The sequence below is a fragment of the Protobothrops mucrosquamatus genome, unplaced genomic scaffold (genome assembly GCF_001527695.2).
Source record: "Protobothrops mucrosquamatus isolate PMUCROS unplaced genomic scaffold, P.Mucros_1.0 scaffold1865, whole genome shotgun sequence".
NCBI classification, from domain to species: Eukaryota; Metazoa; Chordata; class Lepidosauria; order Squamata; family Viperidae; genus Protobothrops; species Protobothrops mucrosquamatus.
This window is the reverse complement of record NW_015387994.1, coordinates 256890-273836: the sequence shown is the minus strand read 5'-3', so window position 1 is coordinate 273836 and position 16947 is coordinate 256890. Positions and strand designations below refer to the sequence as shown.

At 44.7% G+C, this 16947-nt stretch overlaps 1 protein-coding gene across 1 annotated transcript in view; it reads right to left on the bottom strand.

Moving 5' to 3' along the window:
* Positions 1–1823: 1823 nt before the first annotated feature.
* LOC107294215 (clathrin heavy chain 1) overlaps positions 1824–16947 on the bottom strand; it is a gene marked incomplete at its 3' end in the record, with an annotated part of 77954 nt that continues 62830 nt past the window's right edge. Inside the window, exons 9-14 of the mRNA XM_015823426.2 lie at positions 15514–15714; positions 10471–10623; positions 8894–9016; positions 6627–6764; positions 4435–4599; positions 1824–2004 (exon numbers count right to left, since the gene is read on the bottom strand). Coding sequence (XP_015678912.2) covers positions 1824–2004; positions 4435–4599; positions 6627–6764; positions 8894–9016; positions 10471–10623; positions 15514–15714 — 961 coding nt within the window. The remainder of the gene's footprint in view (positions 2005–4434; positions 4600–6626; positions 6765–8893; positions 9017–10470; positions 10624–15513; positions 15715–16947) is intronic.

The window sequence follows — 16947 nt, the reverse complement described above, 5'->3', positions numbered from 1 at the left end:
TATGCCAGGAATAGGCAACCTTGGCTCTTTTATGACTTGTGGACTTCAACTACCAGAATTCCTGAGCCAGCATGGCTCAGCATGGAAACCTCTCCCTTTCTCCTCAGCATGGCTGGCTCAGGAATTCTGGGAGTTGAAGTCCACAAGTCATAAAAGAGCCAAGGTTGCCTATCCCTGTCCTATGCCATTCTGCACTAATGGCTGCCCGGTCTGTTCTTTAAAACCTCCTGTGAGGAGAATGCACACCTTCCGGAGGCAGGTTGTTCCTCTGGTTAACTGTTCTCACTGTCAGGATTTTTTCCTTATTTCTAGGTTGGATGTCTCTTTAATGATCCATTACTTCTTGTCCTGCCCTCAGGTGCTTTGAAGACTAGATTGACCCCCTCTTCTTTGTGACAGCCCCTCAAATATCGGAAGACAGCTATCATGTCACGCCCAGTCCTTCTCTTCACTAGTCTAAATATACCTAGTTCCCTCAATTGTTCATCTTATGCTTTAGCCTCCAGACCCCTGATCATCTTTGTTGCTCTTCTCTGTATTCGTTCTAGGGCAGTGACGGCGAACCTTTTAGAGACCGAGTGCCCAAACTGCAACCCAAAACCCACTTATGTATCGTTGGGTGCCGGGTAGGCCTGGCCCATTGGGTGGGTGTGGCCCATTGGGTGGGCGTGGCTGCCATGGTAACGGCAGACAGGGTGGGACTAAAAAGTTCAATCAATCAATTCCAACTTTGCGAGATCTTTTTTTTCCCCGCAAGAAGTTGAAATTGATTGATTGAACCGGCGGCGGAGGCCTAAAGCGAAAAAGTTTTATAAAACCCAGCTGAAGGCCTAGGACTGGGGTGAGGGCACGTGTGCCCACAGAGAGGGCTCTGCGTGCCCGTGCCATAGATTCGCCACCACAGTTCTAGGGTCTCAACATCTTTTTTTTTTTTTTTAAATTCTCCAGCAGGATATCACTTCCTGAATGAAACTGCCAGAAGGGTTGCCCGTAAGAAGGTGGGGGTGGTCACAAAAGTGAAGGTGGCATCACAATCACGGCACAAAGGAGGACAGCTTCAACTGGGTAGTAATAATAATAAAAGTTGGAAGGGACTTTGGAAGTCATCTAGTCCAACCCCCTGCTCAGGCAGGAAACCCTATACTATTTCAGACAAATGGCTGTCCAGTCTCTTCTTAAAAACTTCCAGTGTTGGAGCATTCACCGCTTCTGGAGGCAGATTGTTCCACTGGTTAATTGTTCTGACTGTCATGAAGTTTCTCCTTAGTTCTAGGTTGCTTCTCTCCTTGATTAGTTTCCATTCGTTGCTTCTTGTCCTGCCTTCAGGTGCTTTGGAGAATAGCTTGACTCCCTCTTCTTTGGAGCAGCCCCTGAGATACTGGAAGACTGCTATCATGTCCCCCCTCATCCTTCTCTTCATTAAACTAGACATACCCAATTCCAGCAACCATTCCTTATATGTTTTAGCCTCCAGTCCCCTGATCATCTTTGTTGCTCTTCCCTGTACTCTTTCTAGAGTCTCAACATCTTTTTTTACATTGTGGTGACGAAAACTGGATGCAGTATTCCAAATGTGGCCTTACCAAGGCATTGTAAAATGGTATTAACACATCACGTTAACACTTCACATTAGTGATGGCCACCATCGTGACATCCCCATCTGCTTGTCTTTACCAGCCAAAGAGGACAAAGACAATCTCTTGGCCTGATGTCTTCAAGAAATGCGCTCCTCTCAATGGTCCAAGGGACACCCAGAAGGAACCAAGGCAGTCAGAGATATGGATTCAGAGCTTGAGGGCGGCGCGGGAACCCAACGGACCTACCTTCAAAACTCTTGAATGACTCGAAGAGCTCAATGAGCGACTGAGTTGAAAGCTGCTCATGGTACTTGGAAGCCACCTGGACGCAGATCTGCAAGTTCTGGCGGATGTTTGCTGACAGCATCGCGCGCAAGCATTCCAGGGAATCTTCCACGGAAAGGGAGCCAAAGTAGTTCACCAGCCACTGCAAGCAAAAGGAAACATTAGAAAGGACCTTGGTTTTTCTTACACTTCTTTGTGGCAGAAATATTGTAGATCTGAGGTGAGGTGTGAGAACGGCCTTCCCCAACAGGAACCTTTCGGCAGGGATGGGGATTTTAACTCCCATAAATCTCAGCCAGGATTGGCAATGATAACTCCCTGCACAAAGCTTCTTTTGGTGAGATGGGTGCCCATATAAGTCTGGTTAATAAACCAATTAAATGAATTCCCCACCATCCAGTCAGAGCTGAAGACACTTCTGGGATGAGAAGCAAAACGTCTTCAAAGAACAAGAAGAAAGTCCAGTTGCCTCTTGAAAAAGCACTTTTGGGATTAAATGAATCCATTGGCATCACAGCAATAGCAATAAGGTTTATATCCCGCCTCACAGCACTCTCTGGCCCAGGGGTAGGCAACCTTGGCTCTTTTATGACTCGTGGACTTCAACTCCCAGAATTCCTGAGCCAGCTTGGCTCAGCATGGAAACCTCTCCCTTTCTCCTCAGCATGGCTGGCTCAGGAATTCTGGGACTTGAAGTCCACGAGTCATAAAAGAGCCAAGGTTGCTTCCCCTGCCCTATACCAGGGGTGGGGAACAATGGCCCCTTCATGACTCGTGGACTTCAACTCCCAGAATTCCTGAGCCGGCATGGATCAGCATGGAAACCTCTCCATTTCTCCTTAGCATGGCTGGCTCAGGAATTCTGGGAGTTGAAGTCCACGAGTCATAAAAGAGCCAGGGTTGCCTATCCCTGCTCTGGTCTATTGACCCCAACAATCTGGATCCTCATTTTGCAGTCTGCCATAATGCATTCTAACCACTGCGCCACCAGAGCTCTTGATACTGGTTTTTTAGAAGCTGTTCAAACCAAGTTCTTTTCGGCGTACTTTTAGAGTGCAAAATAATGCCGTTAGTTATGAACCGAACGTTTGTACTTTGTAGCTTGGTTAGATTGTGTTTATACTTTGGTTTAATTTTTACTGTGGTGTGTTTTGTTGTCTTGTCTTGTATGTAAACAACCAACAGTCTCTATTGATTGTGTTGGGAATAAACTAAATATATTATGTACGCTTGGTGTAGAGGTAATCCTTGGCTTACAACCATTCATTGAGTGACTGTTCAAAGTTACACAGCACTGAAAAAAGTGGCTTGTGACCGGTTTCCACACTTATGTTCATTGCTGCATCCCCACGGTCACGTGATTAAAATTCAGATGCTTCTCTGGCTCATATTTATGATGGTTGCAGTGTCCCCGGGGGTCATGTGATCCCCTTTTGCGACCATCCGACAGGCAAAGTCAATGGGGAAGTCAGATTCACTTAGCAATTGTGTTACTAACTTAACAACTGCAGTGATTCACTTAACAACTGTGGCAAGAAAAGTCACAAAATGGGGCAAAATTCACTTAACAACTGTCTGGCTTAGAAATGGAAAATTTGGGGCTCAATTGTGGTGGTAAGTCAAGGACTATCTTGTACTGCCACCTCTAAATAGAATAATTGTTCCCAAATGCAGCTGGACTTCAATCTCTCAGCAATGGCCAAAGTTCTCCGAAACGGCCTTCTCTTGAAAGATGAAAATAGTCCCATTGTTATTAAGATTTCTGGAAACTGATTAAATCTGAATTATTCCAGGGGACTTTGGAATGAATAATGACACTGTCAAGATTACACTAGGTGGTTTGATTTAACTTTTAATTTACTGTGTACATTTGATTGCTGCGTTGTATGACTGCTGCTAGCTGCTCAAAGTCAAAAGATATGCAGCCCAGCAAATTAAATTTATTCAATTTATTTGCCACCCATCTGGCTTCAAAGTGACTCTGGGCGGCTTAAAGCAGACATGTCAAACACAAGGCGGCCCGCGAAGTGGTTTCATGTGGCCGGCGAAGCCATCCTGGAAACAGTGAGGGAACGGCCCCCGCTGCCTTGGCCCTGGCCCAGGCCAGCCGGGACCCAATGTACAATTTTGTGGTGGCCATCTATGCTGAAACACATTCAGTCTTAGCTCCACAAGGCTGTCTAGAAACAGCGAGGAACCAGCCCCTGCCGCGTCAGCCCCGCCCCCTGGGTGCATGCTGGGGAGGGGTCACCCTTTGTGAGGAATGAAGAAATGGACCATGCCTTGGCGCTTGCCCTGGTCCTACCCCCTTCTGCCAGAGACCCTCAGATCTGTCCCACTTCTGCCCAGGCCCCCACAGGCACCCTTGACGCGAACAATGTAGAGCTGGCCATGCCCACCCAGTAGGCTGCACCCACCCTGACCACACACACACACACACACACGACGGCAACCGCAATGCTGATGCGGCCCTCAATGAAATTGAGTTTGACACCCCTGGCTTAAAGCATAAAAACATTAAAATCAACACGGGTTCTTCACACATAAATTAGGTGCACTTTCAGCCCTGTACCTCAGGGTTGAGGAGGTGTGTGTGGACCACGGCTCGCTTGATGTCGTACAAGTCAGTGAAGTGTTCCAGCGCCCTTTGGAGGAGACCAGCTTTCTCGCACAGCTGGGCAATGTGGGCCCGGTCATAGTGGGTGAACATCTGGTTCCCCAAGATGGCATCGGCGACCTGAAAGAGGAGATTTTTGCTTGAGATACAGATCTGTGGCAAAGAAGCTCCGCCAGAAATTAATGCTTGGATAACTCTGGTGTGTACAGAGCCCAAATGTCAAGCCCCCACATGCACAAACAAGAAAGTGAGGATTTTAATGCTAATTTTGGGGTGAAAACAGAACGCTTGGGAACTGCAAAACAAATTTCCCAGGGTCATTCATACTTAATGCATTAAGTCTCTGAATAATTCAAACTGCTTCTCACCAAAATGCTTTCCCGTCACCTGGGCCGAGTTGCCCTTTATGACCCAGGCGACTCTTGGTAATTATTATTAGATTTTTATCTCGCCTTGATTATTTTTATAAATAACTCAAGGTGGTGAATATACAGTATCTAATACTCCTCCTTCCTTCTATTTGGATGAAAAATAATCAAGGAGGGAACCAACCTAGAAATAAGTAGAAATCTCCTGACAGTTAGAACAATTAATCAGTGAAACAGCTTTACCTCCAACACTGGAAGTTTTTAAGAAGAGTCTGGACAGCCATTTGTCTGAAATGGTACAGGGATTCCTGCCTGAGCCGGGGGCTGGACTAGAAGACCTCCAAGGTCCCTTCCAACTCTGTTATTCTGTTATTTCCCCCACAGCAACATCCCTGACAGCAGGGTCGGGCTGAGAACGAGCAACAGGCCCAAAGTTACCCAGCTGACTTTTATGCCTAAGGCAAACTAGAACTCACAATCTGCTGGTTTCTAGGCCAGCACCTTAACCACTAGACCAGAGTGCCTCTTATGCTTGTTGATTCTCTCTTCCGTACCATTTTTCCTAGCTCCCCACAAATCTCTCACAGCAGCCTCCGGAAGTAGTAGTAGTAGTAGTAGTAGTAGTAGTAGTAGTAGTAGTAGTAGTAGTAGTAGTAGTAGTAGTAATAATAATAATAATAATAATAATAATAATAATAATAATAATAATAATAATAATAATAATAATAAAAAAGTTGGAATGGACCTTGGAGGTTATCTAGTCCAACCCCCTGCTCAGGCAGGAAACCCTATACCATTTCGGACAAATGGCTGTCCAGTCTCTTCTTAAAAACCTCCAGTGTTGGAGAATTCACGCTTCTGGAGGCAGGTTGTTCCACTGGTTAATTGTTCTAACTGTCAGGAAGTTTCTCCTTAGTTCTAGGTTGCTTCTCTCTTTGGTTAGTTTCCACCCGTTGCTTCTTGTCCTGCCTTCAGGTGCTTTGGAGAATAGCTTGACTCCCTCTTCTTTGTGGCAGCCCCTGAGATACTGGAACACAGCTATCATGTCCCCCCTCGTCCTTCTCTTTGTTAAACTAGACATTTATTTATTTATTTATTTATTAATTGTATTTATATCCCGCCCTTCTCCTTTCGGACTCAGCAGCCGTTCCTTGTTTGTTTTAGCCTCCAGTCCCCTAATCATCTTTGTTGCTCTTCTCTGTACTCTTTCTGGACAGGCTGCTGATTATAAGAAATCCGAATACTTTTCAGTATCCACTGCCAGCTCTCTTTTTTTTTTTTAAAACCAAGCCAGGTTTGCAGACCTGCTCATTCATGGCTTTAGAAGAACACTGCCCCAAAATGCTTCCACAGTTCAGGGAAACTGGGTTTTCTTAACACCCTATCAAAATGGAAATCACAAGGAGTGATTTGTAATAACTGTAATAATTTTAGACAGCCACTCACTTTGATAAACTTTTGATTTTAAAAAGAATGAACCCTCAAGTTCAGAACAAACTTTTGGAAATCTAATCATTATAAAAATACTAGCACCTGGATTTAATCAGTTTAACTTCCATGTAAAACTGGAAGCTTCTGCCTGCAGGAAACGATGAGCATTAAAGCATCTCGGCTTTTTTTTTTTTTTTTTAAAGGGCTAGAATGAGCTGAACTGAAATCCCTGTTTTAAGGGTTTCTTTATAGGAGCTTTGCATCCAAATATTACTTCCAATTCCTGTGAGAGAAAAGTCCAAGAAATAGAGTAATTAAATCCTTTCGAGAACCAGGTGCAAAACCTACCTGAGGTGCATGCATGAGATTCATTTCAAGCAGACGAGTTTGCAAAGGCCCTTCAGATGGACGGTTGTTTTTTAGAGCATCCAAGAGAAAAGCCGTACACTGCTGGATCAGGTTGTATTCCATAAACACATCTACTATCTGCAAAATAAAATAAAAGGGAGCACTTGTTTTAGATTCTTCCCACCCAAGGCAGATAAAGCCTTGTATAAACATTCCAGCAAATAAATATAAGGTTATCTAATTCAGACAAATCATGCATGTTTAAAGCTCCAAATGAATTCCGTATCTTCTTCTTGTTAGAAGTTCAAAGCATTTCAAATCTGAAACCATTTTTAAACAGAGTTCTGATCTCATTAGTAGCTTTTCAACTTTCAAACAGCTCTATTTGCATCTGAATCATGTATTTTGAGCACAAAATGAGGCCTTGTCAAACATGGGACCTTCCTAGGAAAGAGTTTAAAACTCAAAACAGAGCCATATGACAGGTTGAACTTTTCAATTCAATTCTGAAATGTTTCATATACAACAGGAGTCTTCAAACTTGGCCCTTTTATGACTTGTGGACTTCAACTCCCAGAATTCCTCAGCCAGGCACGCTGGCTGAGGAATTCTGGGAGTTGAAGTCCACAAGTCATAAAAGGGCCAAGTTTGAAGACCCCTGATATATGACGACACTCAACTGTCTTTTCACAAAACCTGTTTTCACTTTAGTGCCAAATCCTGATACTGTACAACAGTGTTTCTCAACTTTAAAATGTGTGGCCTTCAGCTCCCAGAATTCTCAGCCAGCATGCAACAGCTTAAAGCTGGCAAGGTTAAGCAAAACTGCTGTAGAATCCTACAGATTTCAAAAACTGCCTCAAGGACCCCCTCAAATCAGAGGGATATTCTTGTACATCTGTATGTCCTCAAGAGACCATGTGAAAGATTTAGCAAGGAGGACCTGGGTCCGTCAAGAAATGCCTGCTGAGACTTCACCTTCCACATGAGGTCAGGAGAACATGGATCTGTGCAGCCCCCATACATCCTCCAACATCCTCAAGACTGCTAAATACAAGCCCTTCCAGAGTCGCATCACCTACCATTTTGCTCCTTGAACAAATGGCCAGCTGCTAAATTTTACACCCCATCGTAAAGCTGAAGTCTTATATCCTCACTCTATTTATGACCAAACTGGGCTTATAGCCCACACTGACTTAAGGCTCAAAATTGTTAAGGACCGCCACATTCCCACATTCTGAATGCTCTGCAGCATGGTTGTTACCATGCTTGCTTAATGTCACCTTTTACTACCTTATTCGTAAACCTTCACAACAGGGCACACACTCTGAATTTTGTGATTGCAACACTGCCAAATTTCCTGCTAGCATCACTCAACGCTACACAAAGAGCAAAGAGGTCAGTGGCCGGAAATGACAGAAACATCCATGTGAAAAACAGGATTATTGGAAAAACTGAAATGTTTATTTAGATGCAACTAGTGGACTTTATAGGAAAGCAAGGATCTCCAGGATAAAGCCATTTATTGCAGCCTGCTGGAGCAAACTTGTCACTGTGTTAAGAAATGTTATGAACTGGAATAGCCATAGCAATAAACCAGCCAATGAGAACTGTTTTTGATTAAGACACAGTATTGACTGTGTGAGGCATGCGATCCAGCTTAGGTCTGGGTGTGTCTTAGTCCAGTGGTGGTGAACCTATGGTACCCGTGCCAGAGGCGGCACTCGGAGCCCTCTCTGTGAGCACACGTGCTGTTGCCCCAGCCTTGCCTCTTCCCGTGACCCCCTCCTCACCAGCAGCCCCCTGGAGGCTTGGAGCACCGCAGCCAAGGACATGGCAGCCAGGCAGCGTAGACAAGACTCTGCCCTCACACCCCATCGCACACAGTTGATGCTGCGGGGCACGGGCAGAGAGCATGGCCGCGGTGGTGCTGCTGGGCTACTTGGGCAGTCTGCGGGCCCTGGAGGTAGTAAGTGGGCCTGTGGGCAGGCGGGGTTGGAGCAGGAGCGGGGCCAGTTTTTGGGCACTCGGTCTCTAAAAGATTCGCCATCATTATTTTCTGATCTCCAAGTTAAGACTTGTTGATGTTCCCCAGAGCTGAATGAAACTGTACGTATCGTGTTTATATATATTTTATAGATAAAGTTTTTCTAAACTATGCCTTCTGCTCATTTTGAATGTGTGCTTATTTTTGCCCTGGAAAGCTGTAAACTCTACCAAAACTGACCCAAATGTCCTTTTCTCTCTCTTTCAAGATCTTTCCTTACTTGTGTAATATCTGCCAGAGGTTCTTCATCTTGCACCAACATTTGGGCAAACTGCTGTCCTTGGTCCGGGCTGATCCGCATTACGTTCCTCAGGAGGAAGATCCAGTCTGGAGTGTAACCAACCTAGAAAGAGCATGTGAAGGCAGAAAAAAGAAACATTTTATCAGCTTTGCTCTACTTTTGAGTGAGATTATCTGTGTTTGGCTTGGTCACCTTTTAGACTGAAAACTGAAAAAGCTCAACCCGATTCATCTCCTAGCAAGAGTTCACAGACCCCAAGATGCACCAATAAAGGAGGGTTGAAATGAGGGGGTCCTTGGTGCTCTGTGAGCTTGCTTGTTTTCTTGCAGACCTTTCGTTACCCAAATAGTAACTAGTATTTCGTTACCCAAATAGTAACTAGTAACTAGGAAAAGACGCCTAGAGAGCAGTTGGAGGGCTAGCCGAACCGAATCCGACCGAGCACAGGTAAGGATGCATGTTAGATCCTACCTAGTGGCGATGAGGGTGGCTAGATCTAACTACTACTCCACACTCATTGCGTCATCAGATAACCGCCCGGCCGCCCTCTTCAGGGTGACCCGCTCTCTCCTCCAGTTGAGGGAGGGAGGGGATCCCCTGGAGGGGAGGGCCGAGGACTTTGCTCAATATCTGTATGACAAAGTCGCTCGGATCCGAGAAGGCCTTGACTCTGACTGGGTGGCCCCGGGGGAGGAGACGGGAGCAGGTCTTGAGACTGNTTTGTTTGTTTTTTAAATAAAATTTTATTAATTTTTGTAATTAACCAACAAATACCAATATGATGCATTTACATATACAAGCAATGAAAAATAATCCAAATCAGTACATTTTCGGAGACGCTCGGCAGTCCCCGCCTTGCCTCCACCCTCATTCACTTTCCTGTCCTTCCTCTCTCTGATCCCACAACCTCTCCACCTTCCTCCTTTCCACCTAACTACATCCCCTCTCCCTTCTTAACCATCTCTTCGAGTGCAGTTTGGGGTGCCAACCGAGCATCTCCTCTTTTCAATACAGTTATTATTCACCTATAACATATAAATACATCAATTTTTGTAATTATAAAATGACAGATTTGTTGTTATAGAAATGGCTAGTCCCATACAGCATTAACCTCGTGAGCTCTCAAGCTTCCTCCTTCCGTTATATATTCAAGATGGACAGTATTTAATATTTATCTGTTTCTTTATGTAGGGGTGTGGGTCTATACATATGTTGTACATAGTATGTTTAGGTGTGTGTCATGTATGTGTTTCACTTTGAGAGCGGGCAACTAAATTTCATTTTTGATGTGTGCCGTTGTGCCCACAGTAAAAAAATGACAATAAAGGTTATCTTATACTATTATGTAAAAGTAAAAAGTTGAGGTTTGAGGTTACTGTTTTATTCGACTGTACCAGAGGGAGTTGGAAAGTCAATGCCTTTTTTCTCTCCCTTATTTTCTACACTTCTCCTTTCCCCTTTCCCCCCTTTATTTGCTTTTGCATTTTTTTTATATTACAAACTAATAAAAATGGTGAAAAGGTAAAAAAAAAAAAAGTTTCAGAGGAACTAATTACCTTCTTGGCGTACAGCACAATCTTCTGAACTTGCCCCGTTTCGGCAAAACACTGAATGACCTTATTGGGAACGTTAGCCCGTAGGTAGACGCTCAGGGCCAAGGTGGGGTCCACAGACTTCACGAGGTCTCCCAGTTCTTCAGAGCATTCCAACTGTTTAAAAGCAAGCGATGCAGAGATTGGGTTTTTGAGGTTTTTTTTTTTAAATACCCAACAGGATGCTGAATATATAAAACAAACTGCAAGTACCACTTAATACCACTCTACAATGCCTTGGTAAGGCCACACTTGGAATACTGCATCCAGTTTTGGTCACCACGATGTAAAAAAGATGCTGAGACTCTAGAAAGAGTACAGAGAAGAGCAACAAAGATGATTAGGGGACTGGAGGCTAAAACATGTAAGGAACGGTTGCTGGAATTGGGCATGTCTAGTTTAATGAAGAGAAGGACGAGGGGGGACATGAGAGCAGTGTTCCAGTATCTCAGGGGCTGCCCCAAAGAAGAGGGAGTCAAGCTATTCTCCAAAGCACCCGAAGGCAGGACAAGAAGCAACGGATGGAAACTAACCGAGAAGCAACCTAGAACTAAGGAGAAACTTCCTGAGGGTGAGAACAATTAACCAGTGGAACAACCTGCCTCCAGAAGTTCTGAATGCTCCAACACTGGAAGTTTTTAAGAAGAAACTGGACAGCCATTTGTCCGAAATGGTGTAGGGTTTCCTGCCTGAGCAGGGAGTTGGATTAGATGACCTCCAAGGTCCCTTCCAACTTTATCATTATCATTATTATTATTATTATTATTATTATTATTATTAGTAGTAGTAGTAGTAGTAGTAGTAGTAGTAGTAGTAGTAGTAGTAGTAGTAGTAGTAGTAATAGTAGAAACGTTTCCCCATGTGTGCAAATGTGACAAGTAGTTGGGGAAACATGCATCCTAAGGAAACTTCCAAAACATAATATTTGTTTTGTTACAGTATGTGATTCCCCCCCCCCCCCGGGCCAGCTCCTATACGATGGGACCTATGCTGCATTGCAGGAACATCTTAAGACAGGGGTGTCCAGTCTTGGCAACTTTAAGACCTGTGGACTTCAACTCCCAGAATTCCCCAGCCAGCCATGCTGGCTGGGGAATTCTGGGAGTTGAAGTCCACAGGTCTTAAAGTTGCCAAGACTGGACACCCCTGTCTTAAGGATTGTATCAGGATGACATTAAACATTGAGTGGCACGTCTGATGAATGTCAATAGTAGAAACAAATTCAACACTGGGCAGTGCCCGATGCAATTAGTCCTCAATACGCAAGCGAACCAAGAAGAAAGCCACAAATATATCTCGCCGGGGAAGGTGACGTTGGAGGAAGAAATCAAAATCCCTTTCAGAAGAGCTGTCCTTGACTAGTCACCAAAGGGTCAAGTGTTAAACCCCTCCCCGTCAAGAATGAAGACAGATTGAGATTTAAGCCGGTGGCTGCTTAAGCTCCTTCACTGTAAAACTAAAATAGCTAAGGACGTTTGTCATGAAAAGAAGTCCCTCGCTCAGGAACTCAGCTTTTGTTCTCAAGTCTTTTTTCCATCCCCGTCTTCAAGAAGAGAGAGGGAGAAGTGTGAGCTGAATCTAAAAATGAAGTTCAAAGCAATAAAGATTAAAGTGCAGGCAATGTCTTAGATCAGGGGTGTCAAACTTGCGACGTCACGTGACGTCGCGCAACGTATCGGGCCGGTTTTGCCATTACCGGCAATGGGGCGGGCACGGCTTCCGGATGATGCGTCCGGCCCACAGGCCGGCAGTTTGACACCCCTGTCTTAGATTGCTTGCTTGCACTCATGTTAGAAGCACCGAGGTGCTTCCAGGTTGAAAAGACTAGCCGAAGACAACAGCGTTGCCTGGAGGATGTGTAGTTGGGGGCTCCTTTCACGTCCCTGGCATGAGCTGAAGCCAAGGACAGGAGTTCAACCCTGCCCCAGAAGGATGGAAACCCACCCCACCCCCCACAGCAACACTCAGGTCTCGAACGCAAGCGTGCGAACCTCCACCCCAGCGTCCTAACTACACAAGCCACCATGCTCCCTATCTTACATTATTTTAATACACTTCTCCTTGGGAAATTCAAGGGTGAAAAAAGTAAGGTTCTACATTTAGGCAAGATAAACCAAATGTACAGGTATAGTATAGGGGGTACCTTGCTCAATAGTAGTAACTGTGAGAGGGACCTCAGAGTCCTAGTGGACAATCACTTAAATATGAGCCAGCAGTGTGCTGCAGCTGCCAAAAAGGCCAATACAGTGCTGGGCTGCATTAACAGAGGGATAGAATCAAGATCATGTGAAGTATTAATACCACTTTACAATGCCTTAGTAAGGCCACACTTGGAATACTGCATCCAGGTTTGGTCACCGCGATGTAAAAAAGATGTTGAGACTCTAGAAAGAGTACAGAGAAGAGCAACAAAGATGATTAGGGGACTGGAGGCTAAAGCATATAAGGAACGGCTGCTGGAACTGGGTCTGTCTAGTTTAATGAAGAGAAGGACAAGGGGGGACATGATAGCAGTGTTCCAATATCTCAGGGGCTGCCACAAAGAAGAGGGAGTCAAGCTATTCTCAAAAGTGCCTGAAGGCAGGACAAGAAGCAATGGATGGAAACTAATCAAGGAGAGAAGCAACCTGGAATTAAGGAGAAACTTCCTGACAGTTAGAACAATTAACCAGTGGACAGTGGAACAACCTGCCTCCAGAAGCGGTGAATGCTCCAACACTGGAAGTTTTTAAGAAGAGAGTGGACAGCCATTTGTCTGAAATGGTATAGGGTTTCCTGCCTGAGCAAGGGGTTGGACTAGATGACCTCCAAGGTCCCTTCCAACTTTATAAAAAATAAAATAAAGTAACTACATTTAGAAGTCCAGCTATGGAGTCGAATAACCTTTGACTCCAAGGAGTTAAGTTACTAATAAGGGTTATCAGAAGGCAAAGGGATTAAATTAAATCCTGTAACAGAAAAAAAAAACCTCTGGAAAAAAAATACACCTTTAAGATGCAATTAGGCCAGAGCATTCATTAAATAAGGACCAGCATTGTCTCAACGCAATTGCTGAATGAGGAATGTAATTCTGAGGTTGTGGTTATTATGGATGACAAAAGAACATTGTTGTCTCGATTAAGAAAAGACAAAGTTTTTACAGATTCCTGCCCCATCAGCCACACCCTAGGGTTTGAAAAAATGCGTAGCAAATGTTTGGAAATTTCAAATCCCGATTCAAGTTCAGAATCCCAAAGGCTTGATCAATTGTAATCAATGGGGTCACAAACTGATGCAGGGCACTAGAATCTTATAATGATTTTAGCTTCTCTAAGTCTTGCAATATTTTGGACCAGAGAGATTAAGTCTTCTGAGATTTTTTGCTGGGGGGGGGGGAAGGAGAGAGATGATTTATATTTTGGCATTAGACATAAGTCGTAATATGCTTATAGGAAAGCATCGTCCATCAGCTGGGAACAACTGACAGCTGATGGAAAGGTCACTAATTTAAGGGCAACATTACGTAATTCAGCCGAAGAGCTGAAAGGCAATTTCCTCTCCTTTCATTTGCCAGGAAATGCCAGCCAGGAGCCAAAGTCCTCCATACCTAATAATGCTGCCACCAGGAAGCTGCCATCTGTTAGCTGGCAGTTTTCATTGGTTCTCTAGGCTGCATCAACAGGGGGAGAGAATCAAGATCACGGGAAATGTTAATAACACTTTATAATGCCTTGGTAAGACTATAGTTGGAATTCTGCATCCAGTTCTGTTTGCCAAGACATAAAAAAGAAGTCGAGACTCTAGGAAGAGTGCAGAGAAGAGCAACAAAGGTGATTAGGGGTCTGGAGGCTAAAATATACGAAAACCGGTTGCAGGAATTGGGCATGTTTAGTTTAATGAACACAAGGACTTGGGGTGACATGATAGCAGTCTTCCAATATCTCAGGGGCTGCCCCACAGAAGAGGGAGTCAAGCTATTCTCCAAAGCCCCTGAAGGCAGGACAAGAAGCAATGGATGGAAACTAATCAGGGAGAGAAGCAACCTGGAACTAAGAAGAAAGTCCCTGACAGAACAATTAATCAGTGGAACAACCTGCCTCCAGAGGTTGTGGGTGCTCCAACACAGGAGATTTTTAAGAAGAGATTGTGTAGCCCTTTGTCTGAAATAATATAGGGTTTCCTGCCTGAGCAGGGGGTTGGACTAGAAGACCTCCAAGGCCTCTTCCAACTCTGTTATTCTCTGCCATGATACCAATCCGAAGAGCAACATTGTCCAGCAGAAGCTACCTAACCTGAACTCAAATCATTTTTATTTCCTTGGAGGCAGATGGGTGCTGTCAGAATTACCATCACACGATTTGAGCTTCGCATTTGCTAGCTGCTAGTCCGCCATGAATTATTGGGAGGGGGGGGGAAGAGCTGGACTGGAATGGGGGAGGAAAGCTAACAATACATTGTACCTTCCCGAGAAACTGTCTCAAGATCAAAGCTCTGGGAATGGAATGCAATGGCTCACCCACCAGCCTGTTGAAGAGACCGTTCCCAAAACAATTTATTCAAATATAATTGCACAGTAAGGGACCAGGGGAGAAGAGGAACGGGATGGGGAAAGTTAACCGGGAAACTTTGGCGTGCGAACTTCGGTTCTGGCTTTGCTATGCTGTATTCCATTCGGCTTTTAGTAAAGTATACCTTTCGACGCGAACGGAGTCGAGGCCCTTTCTTGCGTAGAGCAGGGGTCTGTCTCCAACCTTGGCCACTTTTATGACTTGTGGACTCCAACTCCCAGAATTCCTCAGCCAGCATGGCTGGCTGAGGAATTCTGGGAGTTGAAGTCCACAAGTCATAAAGTGACCAAGGTTGGGGACCTCTGGCCTAGAGGACCAATTGGGGGCAGGTCTGACTGGTGGCTCTCTACACACAATTGGAGAGACTGGACCCAGCAGACAGGATGAATTCCAGCTGTTGGTGGGCCAATGAAGCCACCTCCATCTTTAAAGATGCCCTCCTACCAAGCACACGACTGACCTTGTCTTCTTTCAACCATTTCTCCAGGAGCTGCTTGCGTCCTTGCTGGAGGACAGGCCGGCACAGTTCCAGGGACTCATATTTGTTCAGCTGCCCTTGGTCTAGCAGAATGCCAAAATATTGAAGCAGAGGAGATGTCTGACCTGGCTGCGCTGGGACACTCTGGAACCGGCGGATGGTGTCTGGAGTACGCAATATTCCCTTTAAAAAAAAGGCAGATAAAATACATCATCTATTTGTCATGGTTCCGACAGATGAAACTCTTTAAAGAACTTCTGAGGCATTGTTTACTTTAAAGAATCTTTATTTGAGAAGCATAGCATCGGCACTAACACAATCGAAGCCAAAAACTGGATTCCCCTTCCCTGAGCACATAGTATCAAAGCACAATTCCCTCCTCCAATTAACAGTCATAAATCACATTCTCCAATTAGTTTGAAATGCAGGCTTTCCCTCCAGTTCTCCAGCCCGGCCAATTCTTATCATCTCTTATTTCAATAACCTTGGTTCACACACTAGGTCCAGTGTTGTTATGTCTAGCTAAACTCTCATGCACATTCCTCCCCGCATCATCTAACTCTTAGAGTAAAACATAAGAAGAAAATGATTGCATCTCCATCTGTTGTCAAAGCAAAAACATCCAATGTTAGCAGCGTTGACACTATTCACTGCAAATCTGTCAAGAAGAACCGTGTAAGTTATGAAGAACCGTATAAGTTATTAAATAAACTATCGGCAGAACCTTTAAATCAGTGTGTCTTAACCTTGACGACTTGGACTTCAACTCCCAGAATTCCCTAGGCAGCCATTCTAACCACTGTGCCACTAGGGCTCAGGGCTGAAGTCACCAAGACTGACTAACAGTGCTTTAGACCTCTATTTTCTACTTTTGGCACCTTCCACACGTTTGGGGTTTAACTCCCACCATTTCCTAGCCAGTCTGGCCATTGCTCAGAATTCTGGGAATTGTTCTATACATTTGGGAGATGCCAAGGTTAGGAAACACAGCTAGAGAGTGCATAACTTAAGACTACAGCATGTGCACAGCCCTGAAATTCTTGGGATGTGACCCCGTGCAATACTATTCATTGTATTCAATGTTCGTCATGCCTTTATTTTTGCTTACCATTATATTCAATTAAATATAACACAAGGTAAAATGTAAAAGAGTCAGTTTGGTATAGTAGCTAAAAGGCATCAGGCTAGAAACCAGGAGACTGAGAATTCTAGTCCTGCCATGGGCATGAAGCCAGCTGGGTGATCTTAGGCCAGTCCCTCTCTCTCACCCCAGAAGAACAGGCAACAGCAAACCACTTCTGAAATCTTGCCAAGAAAACTGTAGGGACTTGTCTAGGCCAGGGGTAGGCAACCGTGGTTCTTTTATGACTCGTGGACTTCAACTCCCAGAATTCCTGAGCCGGCCATGCTGAGGAG